This window comes from Protopterus annectens, chromosome 1.part0 (assembly GCF_019279795.1).
Source record: "Protopterus annectens isolate FY-2018-M chromosome 1.part0, PAN1.0, whole genome shotgun sequence".
Classification (NCBI taxonomy): Eukaryota; Metazoa; Chordata; order Ceratodontiformes; family Protopteridae; genus Protopterus; species Protopterus annectens.
Window position 1 is genome coordinate 588,522,546 of NC_056725.1, and position 18,283 is coordinate 588,540,828.

General features: G+C 42.8%; 1 protein-coding gene across 13 annotated transcripts in view; it reads right to left on the minus strand.

Moving 5' to 3' along the window:
* Window positions 1–18,283, minus strand: part of EPRS1 (glutamyl-prolyl-tRNA synthetase 1) — a 1,752,234-nt gene that overhangs the window by 896,247 nt on the left and 837,704 nt on the right. For all 13 annotated transcript variants that reach the window (XM_044061601.1, XM_044061548.1, XM_044061611.1 and 10 more), the window contains one exon: window positions 17,189–17,325. In XM_044061601.1, coding sequence (XP_043917536.1) covers window positions 17,189–17,325 — 137 coding nt within the window. The remainder of the gene's footprint in view (window positions 1–17,188; window positions 17,326–18,283) is intronic.

Here is an 18,283-nt window from a genome sequence, read left to right on the forward strand (position 1 = left end):
GAAGCACAGGCTAGACAAGCTGCGACGTCGTGGTCTGGGCCTAGACAAGGTAAGCAGTAAGAGTGGAAATCTTTATGAGGTATTTGTTTCCCACAAGTTAAACAGTTATTCACTTTTTCTGACATCGGCTGAGGCAAGAAAGAGTCCCCAACGGGGTACTTAGCTTTTTAGAAGTCTTCGTAGTAGTATTCGGTAGTAGTAATCTCTGGTTCTGACTGACCGGCACTTGCGAACAGCTTCTGCTTCAGGCGCCACGCGGCAAGAAAGACTGAGGAAAATGGCGTCGGCTGATGCCTTTATAACCGAAGAATTGCAGCTATGACGTCGGGTGAAGTGCGACACCAGCCGAGGCCAGACCCAGACTTTGGAATCCGGCCGACTGAAGGGCTGCCTGACGACAGGACAACCCATTTGTAAGGACTGCAGATGCATCCATGAAGGACATCTGCAGTCAGTTGGGATTGATGGACATGCTCTGTGACTGCCAAAACCGGTGATGGAAGTTTCCTGTCCTCAAATGCAAAGAAGACAGCATACATGAGCATGAGAGTAGACAATCCTCGCAGTGATATACATGGACACATCATCACTAGGGATTGGAGTTGGGTTGCATTTATATACGCTCTCACAGACAGCAAAACACCTCTAGTGACCACGTACGACAGCAATTCCCTGCACAACAGCCTCCTGGACAGAATCTCCCCAGAACCAAGGAACTTGGGCTGGTGTGCTGCTGGAGAAGCTTGAACACCGTCAGGATAAGAGACAAGAAAGATGAAAGAAAAAAATGCTTAATGATCCAAAGTGTGGAGAAAGCAGGAAAGAAAGGAGTGGTTCAAGAGGCTTAAGCATGCTCTTCTAGATATGCATGTTATGGCATGGCAGTAACTGGCAAGAGATGCACATGCTCCCAATCTCAGTGCTAAAACAGAAAAAAAAATGTCAAGCTGAGGACAGCAGAAGAGAAAGTCCCAAATATTTACTACCACAGAAGGCCCACAGAATAAGATTACAGTTTTTGGATGGGCCTGAAAAATTCTAATCATATGAAGAGTACCCTAACGGCTATTACTTCTTAACATTACACACTAAGATTTAAAGTTAGAAAGAATAAATACTAATTTGTACTGTATGCCATCTGTAACTAGACATATGTGTTGATTTGACCAAATTGTTGGTAAACACCATTCAAGTCAAAATGAAAAAATAATGAAGATTTAAGTAACAAGTGGTGACTTCACAAAAAAGTGATCTGAAAGCATGCAACAAAGTCAAAAACTAAGCAAGTCAACTTCTTAGAGCATCAAAAGCAACCGGGAGAAACATCAAACCTTAATGCAGACCTCAATGGGAGTTTTAATGGATACAACACAAAAGAAAAAAACTACATATCAGAATGCATAAATCAAACAGAAAAAATAACCAAATGGCACTAAAATTTGCCTCTCTGTTGGATGTACCTCACAGTTCCACTACCTTTACCCAAGCTGCCCATTCGTTATGACAGGGACAAGAGTGAAGTACCCCTGGGCTAGACTATAGTCGTACAACCTGTCCAGTGTGTCTAATCAGTCCATTTATTTGCCCTACATTTAGAATCAGGTGTTACAGGGCAAGCCACTTTTGAGGTCAGACAATAGCACACCCACATCCTTGGAGCACCCTTCCCTGTGGCAGCTCTTTCAAACTCCATTGAGAACTGTCTGCTGTAGGAAACATGTCGCTACACGGACTTCCACAGCCAGTATGCCTGCGTGGGGAACAGCAGGCTCATCAGGGACCATGCTCCAAGGGTGTAACATCTAGTGCTTCCTCCTGGTGTCACCTAAGTAGTAAGCCACAGACGGCTATGAAAAGGAATAACAGGAATCCATCTATGACCTATTGGGGGGGGGGGGGTCCTATCACAGATCAATAGATATAAGTATGGACTGTTGCTGCTGGGTTTGAGCTGAGAAGGTCTGGAAGGGACTGGAAAAGACCAGTTTTTTGAAGGCCAATCCCTAACTGAATCTAGGTGGCTGTACCTGTAAGAAATCTTTAACAGTTTGCATGGATTTAGCTTTTTCCTCCATCTTTTTAAGAACAAATTCTGCTTTAGAGCCAAACAAACATTCTTTGTTTAATGGAGCATCAAGTAATTTTGCCTTGACATGGTTTGGCAAGATTTATTCCTTCGGTCAAGCATGCTTTCTCAGAACAGACCCAGTGACCACAGCCCTGCAAGATGCTTCTAAGGCATCAAAACCACACTGCAAAGTATGTTTACCAACTTGGTTTGCAGAATGCATTAAGTCTTGCAAGTCCTTATTTTCTGCACAATCAGGAATCAACATAATTTTTTGTTTAATTAGATCAATAATATGCTGCTGGTACTTCAACATGTGAAACTGGCAATTTAAAGCACTGATGGCAAGGGTTGCAGAGGTATATACCTTCTTACCCCATCTGTCTAGAGCCCTAGAATCCCTGTCCGAAGGGCTAGGGTTTTTGGCTGTAGAAGCCTCAATACCTTTAGGTCCCTGGGAAATGGTCTCTGGATCCACAGTGGGATTTTTAAAGAGAAATTTGTGAGAGTCAGGTACTCTGTAGTATCTGTCAGGCTTTCTAGGAGCAGGAGGTAAAGTATCAGTATCAGGGGTAAGGCTGGATTCCATGAAGACATCATCTACAATATCCAGGACAGGGGAATAGCTAGAGGCCTATACTGAGGCAAGTCTAAAAATTCCCTGAGTCTCTTTTTGGACTGTGGGTAGTCCTGGCATTCCCAGCGGAAATGCTCTCTTAGGGTATGCAAGGTTTCACCAAAAGAAAGGTCCTCGGGGGGGGGACTCATGGACTGAAGAATCTTGAAGGAAAATTTTCTTTTGTCTTTTGGGGGGGAAGGCTGGCTTCCCCTAATTAAAGTAATAAGGTCTTTAGCCATTCTAAGCATTTGTTTCTGTGGCATGGGATCTTGAGAATGTGCTTTGGTCACTGGTTTCCTAGGTGTATTGCGAACTCTGGGCCTGAGAAATTTGGTAGATTTAGTCATTAACGAAGTAGTTGGTGTGATACGAACATCGGAAGGTCTGAATACAACCTCAGAAGCCACTGCCTGCACAGCGGCTCTGGACCCATCCAAGGTAGACACATCCGCAGGTTCCATAGTCGAAGAAGCATCTCGCGGCATACCAGACTCCGAATGGATCTCAGTAGAGACCTGCGAACCTGTAGAAGTGGGTAACAGGGGCTGCGAAAGCGCCTCACTGAGTACCGGCGGACTGGCGACTAGCTTAATGGAAGCGCCATTGGCAGTTTTGGAACTATGCGGTCTGTCTCTGTCTTTATCTTTGCGTTTTTTCGGAAGATCGGTAGTCAGATGGCTTACCGAAGCCAATTTGGAATACAGAGAACAAGAGTGAAAGAATTGAGAGACAAAAATAGCCCGACGACGAATAGTCCGGGCATTGAACAAGGCACAAAACCAACAGTGAGGGGTGTCATGGTCTGGGCCTAAACAGGTGATGCAGTAAGAATGAAAACCTCTGTGAGGTATTTGCTTTCCACAGGCAAGACAATTATTAACTTTTTCTGACATCAATTAGAGCAAGAAAAAAGGATCCCCAACGGGGTACTTAGCTTTAGAAGACTTCAGGTTTGAAACTCGAAAAACGAAAATTTCAGGTAGCTGCCGACCAGCACTTGTGAACTGCTTCTGCTTCGGGCTCCCGCACAGCAAGAAAAGCTGATATAATGGTGTCGGCTGCATGTTTTATACCCCTGACGACCTGACATGGATGAGGCAACAGCATCCTACGCAGAAATCCCAAGACTTTGGTATTCGGGCCGACAGAGGGCTACCTGTAGGCAGATAACCCAAGTGTGATGGCTGCAACACTGAAACACGAAGAACATCAGAAAAAGTACAGTTGTATACATTTACCATAAATGTAGATGTTCGAGTGTATTCACTGTTGCAGTCATTACATTTGGGTTATCCTGCTGGCAGGTTGCCCTCAGTCAGCCTGAATTCCAAAGTCTTGGGTCCTGCGTCGGTTGCTGTCACCTCTTCCCTGACATCAGGTCATCAGGGGTATAAAAGATGCAGCCAATGCCATTTTATTTAGTTTTTCTTGCCCCAGATGTCAGGTGCCCCCAAAAGGGTAGGCTAAAATTAGGTAAATAGAACATACATGCACCAAAATAATTTTTACCTTCCTCAATAAGCAAATACACCATCTAGGTTGTATAGATTAGAGAAGTAAAGATAAGTTCAAGCAAAAATAAGGGGGATGGCGGGTGGGTAACCTGGACTGCAACAGTGAATACACTCGAACATCTGCATTTATGGTAAGTGTACACAACTGTACTATGTTCTTCGTGTTTCACTGTTACAGTCATTACATTTGGGTCGAGTCCCAAAGCCATGGTTGGGGGGCTGGAGCTAAACAGCATTAGGAGCGGCTATGACGCCCTGCAGTAGCAAAGCCTGCCCTGGATTTAGAGTAAAGAGGCAGATTGTAATGTTTTGTAAAGGTATGCACTGAACTCCAAGTAGCAGCCTCCAAAATGTCTTTGGTTGGTACTCCCCTGAGAAACGTTGCAGAAGTTGCTGCAGCTCTGGTTGAATGTGGCCTAATGCCCTTAGGCACTGGTTTCCCATGTTGTGAGTATCAGAAATGAATGCAGTGACCTATCCACTTTGAAATAGTCTGCTTGGAGATGGCCTTTCCTTGTGATGCTGCGGCATATGCCACTAGCAATTGCTCTGTCTTTCTGAAAACTTTAGTTCTGTCCAAGTAGAATCTAAGCTGTCTGTGTACGTCCAAAGAATGCAGAATTTTCTCCCCCTTGTTCTGTGGATTTGGGTAAAAAGTTGGCAAATTAATTGTTTGGTTAAGGGCTACACTGGATACCACCTTAGGCATAAATGTAGGGTTTGTTCTCAGAGACTCTGTCTGGATAGAAAATGATAAAGGGTTCCACAGCCATGAGAACCTGTAGCTCTGAAACTCATCTTGCAGAAGTTATTGCTAGGAGCAGAGCTGTTTTCCAAGATAAGAACTTTATGTCCACAGCAGCAACTGGCTCAAAAGGAGGTAAGGTGAGTTTTTCCAAAACATAACTGAGGTCCCATGCAGGTGTTGACGTTCTCCTTGGAGGCCTTAAGTTTTTGGCTCCTCTGAGGTACTGCCTTAATAAAGGATGAGAAAAGAGTGGTGGCTCTGTATTGTAATGAGCCGAAATGGCAGAGGCATGTGATTTAATTGATGAAAAAGATAGGCCTTTGTCCAGCACCTCAGTTAAATATTGCAAAATCTGAGGAATATTTGGGACAGCTGTATCAGTTCCTTGAGCTTGGTTCCAAGAGCAAAATCTCTTCCATTTCCCAGCATAGGATTTTCTAGTACTAGGCCTTCTGGCTTCTAAAATGACATCCATCGCAGCTTTACTGAGAGGTGTGGTTTGTATGGCTACATTATCCGCCCTGCTGCCAGGTTTAGGGTCTTGAGTTGGCTGTGCAGAATCTGATTGTTTTGTTGGGACAGTAGATGAGGTATTTGAGGTAAGGTCCAGGCTGGGCATTGGGACAAGTTCCTTAAGATCAGATACCAGTACTGGCGTGGCCAGTCTGGGGCTATCAGAATCATTTTCGGTCTCTCCTGCCTGACCGTTAGGAGTACTTTGGGGAGGAGAGGCAGTGGAGGAAAGGCATATACTAATAGGTTTGTTCAGTTGAAAGATAAGGCGTCCACTTTCTAAGTTTGTCTGTGATAAGTCCTTGTGCAGAATCTTCTTAGTTGATTGTTTTGAGGGGAGGCAAACAGATCTATGTCCGGGCGTCCACATTCCATTGTTATCATACTGAAGACTTGTGGATCCAGGTGCCACTCGTGGGGATCCATGAAGTTTCTGCTTAGTTCGTCTGACAGAGTATTTTCCTTTCCTGGCAGGAATTGTGCCTGCAGATGAACTTGATAAGTCAATGCTGTGTCCCATAAAGCCATGGCTAGTCTGCATAGGGGGTAAGAATGAGCTCCCCTCTACTTGTTTATGTACCACATGACCGTGGTGTTGTCTGTCTTTATCAGTAGTTGTTCCGGATGAAGTAGGTCCTTGAAGGATGTCAGGGCATTTTGAACAGCTAGCATCTCTTTTTGAGTGATATGTAGATGCTTTTGGTTTGTGGACCAGGTGCCCTGAATGCCTCTTCCTGCCATGTGTGCCCCTCAGGCATAATCCGATGCATCCGTCATTAGGCTCTGCCTGGCTGGGGGTAGTGAGAAAGGCTGTCCCTTGTTTTGGTGACAAGCCTTTGCCCACCATCGAAATTCCTGTTGCAGGCAGGCTATTAGAATAATCATTGTTTCCAGACTGTGGCAATATTGTGTCCAGACACTTTTTAGGTACCATTGAATTTTCCTCATATGCAGTCTTGCATATAGAATTAGTAAGATGCAGGATGCCATGAAGCCCAAAGCCTGCAGAATTTTTCTTGCAGATAACTGGGCCTTTGTTGCCATTTCCTTGAAATAGGTAGCCAGTTGCCTTTGTCTGGAGTGAGATAAGCCATCTGGGCAGTTGTATTTAAGCTTGCACCCAGGAATATTATCTCTTGAGAGGGTACTAGTTTTGATTTCTTTTTGTTGACTGTGTACCCTAGGCATGTTAAAAGTCTTATCACAAAAGTCAGATGCTGTAGTAGAATGTCCCTGTTCTCTGCTTGTATGAGGCAGTTGTCCAAGTAAGGATATATTTGTATTCCTCTTTGTCTGCAGTAAGCAATTACTGGTGCCAGGCACTTTGTGAAGACCCTGGGCGCAGTAGATAAGCCAAAGGGCAGTGCAGAGAATTGGTAATGCTTTGAACCAGCCTTGAATCTGAGATATCTTCTGCATGATTGTCTGATTGGGACATGCAGGTATGCCTCTTTTAGGTCTAAAGTCACGAGCCAAGCCTTGCTGCCCAGCATGGGCAGAAGCTGCTGTAAGGTTAACGTCTTGAATTTTGGTATATCCAGGAAAGTGTTTAGAATAGATAGGTCCAGTATTGGTCTCCATGCTTTGTCCTTTCTGGGTACCAAGAACAGTCGAGTAAAATCCTTGTCCCTGCTCTTGCTCTGGCACTTGCTGAATTGCCCTCATGTCCATGAGAGCAGTGACTTGTTTTTGAGCCTCTGGCCATTGATTTTTTGGCAGGTCTGGCCAACCGTTTTCTTTTGGCAGGGTATGGAAATGAAACATGTAGCCTTGTGACACTATGTCTAGAACCCATTTGTCTTGGGTTATAATGTGCCAATTTTGAGGAAAAAAGTGCTAGTTTTCCCCCTAAGGGTGCTGCCAGAAGGTAAGTGCTTGGTGCAGGCAGGGGGAAGTCATTGGGACTGTTTCCTGTATGGTTGTGACTTGTCTTCTCCACCTTTGGAGGTAGAGGCACTCCATTGCTTAGACCTGTAGGAACCTTGCGGCTGTGATCTGCCTCTAGGGTGTCTGGATCTGACCCTTTGAGGTCTGTCTGAGACTGAAAAGGACCAATTCTTTGTAGGCCAATGTCTGATAAATCTAGGTGGCTGTACCTGTAAGAAATCCTTGACCATTTGCATAGATTTAGCTTTGTCCTCCATTTTCTTTAATACCTCTTCTGCCTTAACACCAAACAAGGTATCATGTTGTAAAGGAGCATCTAATAATTTTGCTTTAACATGGTCAGGCAGATTTTGTTCCTTTAACCAAGCATGCCTCCTAATGACAGAACCCGTAACAGCGGCCCTGCAGGAGGCCTCCAGAGAATCGAACCCACATTGCAAAGTATGCTTTCCAACTTGTTCAGCTGCATGCAATAAATCCTGCATGTCTTTGTTTTCTGCACATTCAGAATTTGCTATAATTTTCTGTTTAAGCAGTGTCATGATACATTGCTGATATTTGAGCATATGAAACTGGCAATTTAAAGCCCTTATAGCCAAAGTAGCAGATGTGTAAATCTTTTTTCCCCATCTATCCAGTGCCCTAGAATCCCTGTCAGAGGGGTTAGGGTTTTTTTGCAGTAGAAGCCTTGACCCCTTTTGGACCCTGTGAAATAGTTTCTGGGTCAGCAGTAGGGTTTTTGAAAAGGAATTTATGAGAGTCAGGGACCCTGTAGTATCTGTCCGGCTTAACAGGAGCTGGAGGTAGAGAGTCAGGGGTCAGACTAGACTCCGAGAACACATCATCTACAATGTCTAACACAGGTGGAATAGCTAGAGGCGTGTTTTGAGGTAGTAAAAGGAAGTCTCTGAGCCTTTTCTTAGATTCTGAAAAATCTTGGCTCTTCCAGTGGAAGTGCTCCCTCATGGTATACAAGGTTTCCCCAAAAGAGTGGTCCTCAGGAGGAGAAGCTGAAGGAATTGACTCTTCAGCATCAGAATCCTCATAGGGAGGAAGAGAATATTCCTGATCAGAAGAGGAATCAGAAGAAATGGAAACATGATCTGAAGATTGTCTGTCTCTTGCCTAGGCCTCTTATCAGGAGGGGGATAGGAACCCCTGATCAAGGTAATTAAGTCTTCGGCCATTTTGAGCATCTGTTTTTTGGGCATGGAGGCCTGTCCTTGTGGCTGGTGAACGTTTTTTTACCTTTAAAGGTGTTTTAGCCTTTGAAGTCGGTTTAATATAGAACTGTTTGGGTCTGAATACACCTTCAGAAGCAGATGCCTGCTCAGCGGCTCCAGACCCATCTGAGGGAATTATCTAAGAGGCTCCAATACCTTGAGTTTCAAGCAGCCTGGCCGACTCCACATGGGAGTCGGTAGCGGCCTGCGACTCTAAAGTAGCGGGCGCCAGGGGCTGCGAAAGCGCCTCACTGAGGACCGGCGAGCCAGCGACTTGCTTAGGAGAAGCTTAGTCGGTTTTGTACCTCGGTTGCCTGTCTTTTTCTTTTCGTTTTTTGTGAACTCCGGTAGTCGGATGGCTATCCGATGACACTGTATAATTAAATCTTCACCCAAAACAGCTTAAAGCAAAATCGTACCGACGCTTAATAGTGCGTTGGTTAAATCTAGCACAAAACCGACAACTAGCAACGTCATGGTCAGGGCCTAGGCAAGGAATACAATAAGAATGAAAGCCCTTATGAGGTATTTGCTTCCCACAAGAAACTTTTTCTGACATCGGTCTGGAGCAAGAAAAAAGTTTCCCCAACTGGGTACTTAGCTTTTAATGAAGACTTCGGATCTGAAACTCGAACACGAAAATCTCAGGAGTCGGCCAACCGGGGTATCTTACTGTGAAAGTTCAAATAAGTCCTAAACAAACAAATGTAAGATTCAATGGTATTCTAAATGGCCTTCATATTGGCAAAAACTCCCTTATTTTGAGTGAATAACTACCATTCAATCTGAGACACCAATAGCTCTAATGTAGGATTACGCACCAATACTCCTACACTTAAGAAAAACTACCTTGAGAAAATGTAAATACATCTACTAGAAGACACATTCTTGACCTAATTCTTACAAATATGGTTCTCTCTTGCACTACTCCTCTGGTATCTCCTTCCCCAATGAATTCTGACCATCAACGTGTGATCCTCTCATTTAAACTCCCAAGAGCTCCTACAGCAAACATCACTAAATTTAAGGACTACAAACACACTAACATCAGCCTACTACAATGACCAAACCAGCATTTCAGAAAAATTGACAAGTTCACTAAAGGAGGTAAACTTAGGCTGGCTGATGAAGCTAAAGATCATAATAAATTAGTTTTTAGTCATGTTAAAAAACTTAAAAAACATTGCTCAGAACTCTGACACAACTGGCAATATTCATGCTAACAGATTTAATGCCTGCTTCACCAGAGACTTCTATTTAATGTACTGAAGCATTTGAATCCCTTACTTGCCCAATTATTGCGAAAGATCATTTAGTGACGGTGCTAACCAAAGACCAAAATAATTCCTCCCTGGAACCCGACAGTATACCTGGCTGCTTAATTAATAGTATTAAACATGCCTTTGCAGACATGTTCCTCAAATTGTTTTACTGAAGTTTAGCCACTAGTTTTGTCCCAAACGAGTGGACCACAACAGTGGTGATGGCCCTCCATAAGGATTGTCTTAGGGCCAAGCCAGGTAATTACAGACCTATCAGCCTTAGAAACCCCAAAGCCACGTAATATAGAATAGCTGATAAACTGGGATATCAAAAATCTTATTAGACTGGACCCCTAACAGTTTGTGTTTGCGAAGGGTAAGTATTTTCTATTTAATCTGGAAAATACTTTCAAAAGGGTTATGGAGGTTGTAGATGGTGATCATGCAGAGCACATGGCATATCTTTCCTGGCTAAGGCCTTTGACACCATTTCCCATGCTGGCATCATATAAAAGCTTAATCTTTTAAAAATTCACCAACATGTGATAAAATGGCTAACAAAGTGGCTGAAAGACAGAACTCACACAGTACGAATTGCAAGTGTCTCATCAATAAGTATGACAGTGATCAGTGTGGTATGCTTAAGGGCTCTGTGCTCAGAACGTCTCCTTTTTGGTATTTACTTCTCAAATCTCCCAGCAAAGAACCAAGATCTGGAGCCAACAATGTTTAAAGACTACAGTGAACTGGGTTGTTAAGTCACCCTAGGACACCCAAACCCTCCAGAATGAAGTCACTATATTAAACTCTTCAGTATTTAGTTTGAGCTCGTTTTTGGTACAAAAGTGTAGTATCGCTTTTGGTAGACAGCTCCTACTGTTATACAACTGCATAACATACCTCTAAAAAACGAAAATGAAAGAAGTACTTGGGAACCTAGTTACTTGGGTTGATAGCTCCCTTTCATTTGACCATGTAACAGTTTCAGGAAATCCTTTTATTTTTTAGCCCATATGATTGGCACTTGGTAATCAGAGGTGGGAAATGAATATGCAAGCTGCCAAGCCAACAAGAAAGCAATACATTTTTTTTCTCATGGCAGTTACAAGCTTTTCTTCCTTTCATAGTACATGCAAAGGCTGTGTGTGTTACAAAGAAACCATCACTCCTTTATGCACATCCCTGATTAAGATAATATGAGTACAACACCCACCTTGGAACGCATGAAAGACCCCAAAGGTTCCTAACAAAAAACACCATAAGCTTAAAGTCCCTGTGCTACCAAGAGAGGCTGGAAATTATAAACCTTTCAGTATCTCAAGTCATTTGAGTGGAGATCTGTAACATACCATTAAAGACCCTGTTGTCCTGGTCTTTCTGTTTCACCGCAACTCCAAGATCTCCAACTACACACAGGGACCTAAATAGTCACCAACAGACAATTAAAACATGGTAGGAGAGGTTTATAACCCAGCACCTGCCAAACCTCTCAAATTTCACCTGCCTGTTTAGAAGTATCACAATTTTTCTATAAACAAACTAGATGACTTGAGTATCCAAAACGTTACTCCAGGATTGACCACAGTATGACCTTCCTGCAGAAAGGAAGTACTACCTGAGGAAAGATACTGACAAGGCAAGAATGATCATGACAGTCCAAGGTTTGGGAACATCTATGAAATCTATAAAGTTCCCTACCTATGGGGGACTACAAATTTGAGATCCTACAGGCACAGGTAACCGATCAAAGAAAAGGCATTTTCCAAGATGTGAATATAGATCCAAATCAAGCCAGTTTGTTCAGTGTACTACTAAGTCTGTCTGACAAGTTCAAATCCCACAGAGGGTTGGGAGGGTGGCCTAATGGTTAAAGTGTTTGCCTTACAAGCACAAGGTGCAGGGTTTGAGTCTCACAAGGGATTATTGGCTAGGCTTAAAATGGCTCACAAGGGCAGTTAGCTTAGTACTAATCTATGAACCTATGAACCTAAGATCATTAAAGAGAGTACTTAAAATACTGCTGGGACACGATCTTTCCTACCCTCCAAAGGTTCACAGACAACAAAAACATGCACCATGACCACAGAATAACACAGGCCCAAACAATACAAATACTTGAAGTAGATCAGATCACCTGCAATCAGAGTGGGATGATAAATGATATTCTTCCTGTCAAGAAGATAACTATTTCCACTTGGAAACACAGGCGTTCCGAATGAAAGGCTTCTTGGCAGTGTCAATCAATTATGTAACACCCATAAGACCAGTGGGATTCACCAAATCTGTATCAGAAGCTAAAGTCCAAGATGGAGCTCATTCCAACATGGGGGACATCCATGGCATGAACCAGAAGTAATTCCTGTATCACTAAAAAACCCAAGACATGAAACCACACCCTTCTTGACCACCAAAGTGTGGCAACAAAGTCTTTCTTTACTAAAGAATGAGATGATGGGTTGATTCAGTAGGAACATCAAGATCTCCTATAACATTGGATGAACAATACACACCCACATTACTACCTTCAATTACCTTGTCACACAAGCCAACAAGCAAATTGGTAAATATTTCAGGGCTGTCTCATTCGCAGAAGATACAGATCAGAAATGGCTGCTGATTCCACAGCTCCAGGGCAATAGGATAGAGAGAGGTGTGCAGGCTTTACCAGAGCCTGGTCCTCTAAGGAGGACTGGAATTTAGATAGGTAAAGCAAACCACAGGAGACTCTGGCTCAACATGGCAGAAAATACACTTTCTTGCAAGACAATTTAACGGTTTTGGACACTCCAGAGTAAAAGTGCAAAATGATCGGGCATCTAAGACCTCTGCTGGATAAAAGGGGTCACATAAGTATTTGTTCTAGGATGCCCTGGTGAGATACTCTATTCTCCCAGAGGCTTAAAGTCCTCCTTCTAGAGGCCACAGGAATAGAGTTAGGCTGCTTCCAGTCTGTCAGAGTAACATTCTTAACCATCTGCATGGGTGGGATCAGACAGAGCTATTCCACTTTATTTTTCATAAAGCATATATTTGAAGTCTACAGGGAAAGTATTGGAGCCCAAAACTAGTCTCTAGTGGACATCATCAGCCTAAAGTTTACTCTAATGGGGAACCAAAATTCTGTGCTGTCTGCATCAGAAATAAGGCCTCTGAATCATCAAACTTCCCATGGAAGTTTAAGGAGCCTGAAAGGGGGGGGGGGGTACCATGCCCTATCCCTAAGGCTCCATACATGAGGTCATGCATGGTCTTATTCAAGGCCAAACTTGAGTAAGCTGTACAACTGTCAAATGAAAGCATGTGCTGTGCCTGGCATGGGCAGAGAATGTGTGTGTTTGGTGAGGGGCCTGCAAAAGACTAGGCATGAGGAGAACAGAACCAAACGCACAAACAAATTTATCCTTCCATAACAAGGACAATGTATCTGAGTAGAACTTACAACTAAATCCCATCAGTAAGAAAAGTGGGAGTTTTGTTTATGTTCTACACAACCTGTTCTAGGAATTCCCACTCAGGACTTTGAAAAGCTTTATACAGATTCCATTTGAGATCAAGGAGCAATGATCTGTTCAAAGCGTCTGTGGGGTGGATCTGCTGTACTGACACAATCATCCGTCAGTCATGTGCCCACATTATCAGATTGTCTACATGTGCAGAGCCTTGGAATGAATGGCAAATATTTACGGTCTGTTTGCAGAAGTTGCCGGTAGTGAGAAGGACAGCCTCCATTTAATTTCCTCATGGCTGAACTGAGAAACAATGAAAAGGGAAAACTCAGAGAGGTGAGAGGGTTCAGGAAGTCCAAGATACTAGGATAAATGGACACTAAACCAAGACTAAATTGGTATAGCCTCCCAAAGGCCTGGCTGGCTCAAACCCCTCAGAGGTTAGATCATCAGGACAGATGGGGGATCTCCTGGTCTCGAATTTATTAGAAGGCAAAAGAAAATATGTGAGGGGTGATTTCACCTTCCCCGGGATCACAGTCCTGAATACCTTTACTGCCATCATTTTCCAGTATAAAATTCAATACCCTTCCAAGTCCAACAGACACTGGCAAGCTTGAGATAGATTCTTTCTTCAAGCTCGTAAACAGGTGTGCACTGGGTCATGAACCATCCTGCCTGCTTTTCAAATAGGAAAATGAAAGACCACAATACTTGGGGTGAATTTATTCTGTGACACCTACAGATCTTTTAAAGTCCTATGTCTGCTGTTATTGTGAGCCAGTGATCAACATTCTCAACACCAAGGAAGGACACTGCTTCATCTATCACTGAGACAGGTCTTAGATTTACAAAGGACTCAGTGCCACCTCTTTGGCAAGAACTGCTAATAAACCTCCCCACACCCACTTCTAACATCTGTACAGGACAACTGCAGCACTGCTATCCAATCAGGCAAAAACAAACAAGGGGAATCAATTCAAAAGGCAAAAAGGTCATCCCATCATCTCGCTGTTGGAACACCTTAAGTCACTGTTGGAAAGCACTAAAAGATGATCAAAAAGACTTAACTAAGGGCAACAACTCATAGAAGCCAATGTTGATATACGGACTATAAATAAATGTCTAGGGAGAGACCTTCCCCATTTTATAGGGTGCACACTTCTACCAAACAAACATTTGGTAATTATACCACTCCCATCTGTCCCTGAATGGAACCCTTCTTGGAAGGTCCTTCAAATATGAAGACAGAAATAATTTAATGGAATTCACTCATGCTGTCCCCATCTTGAGACAGTCCAAAGACTGGCATCATATATTTTTAAAAAGACAGCAGTACTGAAGGTGGTCAAAATACACATGTACAGCCTTTAATCAAAGCCAGACTAAAACCAGGTGTGTACATGTGCTTTTATCTTTTGCAGTTACATTTCCTTATGGGTGGAAGTAACAAAGCACTTCTGAAATCAGCCAACATAAGAAAAACATTCTTAGGATCATAGCAAATTACTAGGCTACCTGCCCAGAGGGCCTTATAAGCTTAAAACAATAAATTAGCCCATGTTCCCACAAGTCAGCACCGAATGTCCCTATCCAGCAGGGACACAGGTGGAATCCCAGGGGTTGTATTTTCTATTCCTCATCCAGTCATCCAGGTTCCTCACAAAGAGGGATAATGAAGTACTCTGCCTGATGTAGAGAGGGTGTCTATTCCACCGATTGGAAAGTCTTTGGCAGACAAATCTGTCCCATCAGCAACTCCTACTGATGTTGCAGACCAAGCTGAGGTTTTGCATGCGAGTCACGTGAATGGAGTTTGGCTTGCAGATATGCAGCAATTCCATTAAGGTGGGGTCAGAGATTGCTCTGTATGCCAGACACAGATCCACTCTGCTGAAATGAAACTGGTACTCGGGCTTAGGTTGAACAGGGTGCCTAATGATGCAGTGAGTTCCTGCCTGAGTTGATGCAGCCTGGGATGTTATCGGGTCCCATGGAAGCTGTGTTTTTAGACGTAGAGAGTGTGGTAATAACTTGTTCCCTACAGATAAGGGGTGGGAATATTCTGGATTACTGATGGGGGGACACAGGGGTGAAGTTTTCAGTGAACCTGTCTGCCAGCAGGTTGGCTATATCCACGGCATTTGTGTATGTGGTGACCTTGACCACCAGTTCTGAGGAGATCTGGGTGTTTCCCCTTTTATTGCATACATATGTGAAAAAGGCCTTATGCCTGTCTAACAGATGTGGCCAACGTGGACTCGAAGTTAGCTTTGGAGAACTTCACTAAAACCCTTATTTGCCCCTTTAGGCTAAGGAGAGATAGCTTCCAAATTGTCACCTGTTCCTTCTTGGTCCTGGACAGCAATTTTTTTCTTTTTGTTGTAGAGTTTATTTAAAGCCGATGTCCACCAGACAGGTTTACTCTTCCTTGAGGAGGAGGATTTTGTCCTGTCAGGTACTGCTGAATCCATGCATTTATATAAATGGTCATATAGTACTTTGGTGTAGGTTTGGACATTACTGCCAGTTCCTACAGATGGGGACGGGGCTTTGAAGCTGTTTAGACCTTCCCTCAGGAGGTTATCATCTTTGGAGAAGTTTTTTTTGATTAACCCTAGCAGATCCTGCAGTGGTTTCCTATAATGGTTAGTAACAAGTCCAAGACGTTGTCACCTCTTGTGGGGGTGTCAACCAGCTGGTCCAAGGCATTGGCATTGACGAAGTCAAGCAATCTTTGAGCATTTTGTGTTCTGGCATGAGTAGTCCTTCCAATCAATGGTTGGGTAGTTAAAATCACCCAGGATCACTGTATAGGGCTGAATCTTAAAGATTCAAGGAGGTCTGGACAGATAGGTGGTGTGAGCGTCCTAAGTCAATGTTGCAGGCCCGTAGCCAACTATGATTTGAATAGGGGTCTTGTTAATCGTTAAACTAACCTGGAGCGTCACCTGTGTGTCATACTATTTGACCAGTCTGGAGGTGTGTATATCTTTAATAAATATTGAAACATCAGCCCCTTTGGCTTTATTGCTCTCAGTTTTGGGTCTGTATATATGACAGGATGAGTAACCAGGTAAGGCTGGGGTGCTCTCCACAGCTTTGAACCAAGTTTCCGTGACTGCATAAATGTCAGCATCTTCCAGGGTTAATACTACTTGCAATGAGTGCAGTTTCATGTTGAGACTCCTAGCGTTCAGCAGCATGACCTTTAAAATTGCGTTTAGAGGACATTCTCATGTTGGTAGTTTTGATCTCAAGACACTGCCTAAAAAAGGCACTATGGGGGAGGCAAGAGCCTTTGCCAAGAGCCAGGAGCCTGAATCCCAAGTGAGACAGAAACACGCCATCTCTGGCAAAGCATCGTGGCCTGTTAATTATGTCTTCCCAAGCTCGCAGGTACTGGATCCCTTTAGAATGACACCAAAACCTAAGCCAATTGTTAAAGTTAATCATTTTTTGTTTGTATTGAGGCATCACTCTGGGTGACGGCAGAATGCTGCTTAAGGCTAGTGACATACCTACCTGCAACACATATTCGGTGAGCTTGATCATGTCTCTTCATATAGTCCAGTTCAATAAAAAAAAAATCATAAACTGTTCAGCACTTATGACAGAAAAATAATAGCGATCAAGTTCTGAGTTTTGCTTGAACTATAAGAATTACAAATGGGGAGGATATGCCACTTCCTTGACAACAGATGAGGAAAAATAATGAAGCATGTCAGTCTCTGAAAAGAACCAAACATCCCCCCCCACAGAGGATGACAAAAAAATTATGATGCTACCAACTGACTGAGGATTCCTCTCAAAAAGAAATTCTGCTTCAAATCATATATAAATCAGGTAATACAATCTTATACAATAATGGTACACTCAACAACACCAAGTGTTTTAAAATGCTTTACCGATTGATTTTTATAATGTTTAAGTTTCCCCAGTTGATGAATGTGACCATTTCTCCCTCTGAAAGTGTTTCTGCATCTGCTCCATCGATAAGAACTTTGGGTCCATACCAAACCGATTTTGTGCCTACATCAGCATTCTGGATAGCAAACAAAGAAAAATTAAAAGTTACAAATTAAGGAATGTTTGAGAGAGTAAAAGCTAATAACCATTTTCCCAAAGCTGCACTTCTGAATACTTGGTATTTTTTTCTGCCAAAAACATCCAAACAGATAAATTACTCAGAATTACATCTCATTTCAGAAAACTGCCTACCCATCCCAGGCAGCACTACCCTATTTTTGACCAGTCCTGCATTGAGAATATTACACTTGTACTGCACCTTCTCTCAAAACTACTTCTTCATGGAAAAAGACACTTTAGCAAAATTGTTCCTACCTACTGTAACAACCTTCTTCAATAGATCAAAGAAATAATGCTTATAAATAACCATGTAACTTGGACTAGCCTCTTAAATGATGATCTCTTACATTAGGAGAGACTATGTCCCTTCTCTCCCTCTCTTGGTAGAGACAACATAGCACGTAAAAATCTTTGCCCATCTCTATCCTTCTTCAAACTATATTATTCATTCTTTTTTTTTCTTCTATAACCTGGCAAATGACCATAACAATTTTGTGTATTACCAACTTTTACTCCATGGTGTACTTCATACCTCTCAACCCAGAAACATCATAAATCTGGACAAAGGCCTATGAAAAATAGGTACAAATCTGTATGCTGATTAACATAAAATCTGCATACATAATTACACAACCCCACCCACTCTAACGGAATTGTAGGATACCAACTTTCAAATGCAAACTGAAGAACAGAAAACCAAAATATGGCCTTAAGAGTCCTCCTGCAGCCATTCCAATGTCCCATTACTAGGCTATTTCACCCCATTTACCATAAACAATGTAATATGATTACTGCTTTACTTCTACAATGATTATTTGGATTTCATTTAAAAAAAGAAGTTATGTACTTACCATAACGTTCCATGTTTGCAGTCCATCTCACCCTTCATTCTTACATAAGGGATCGGAGCCGAT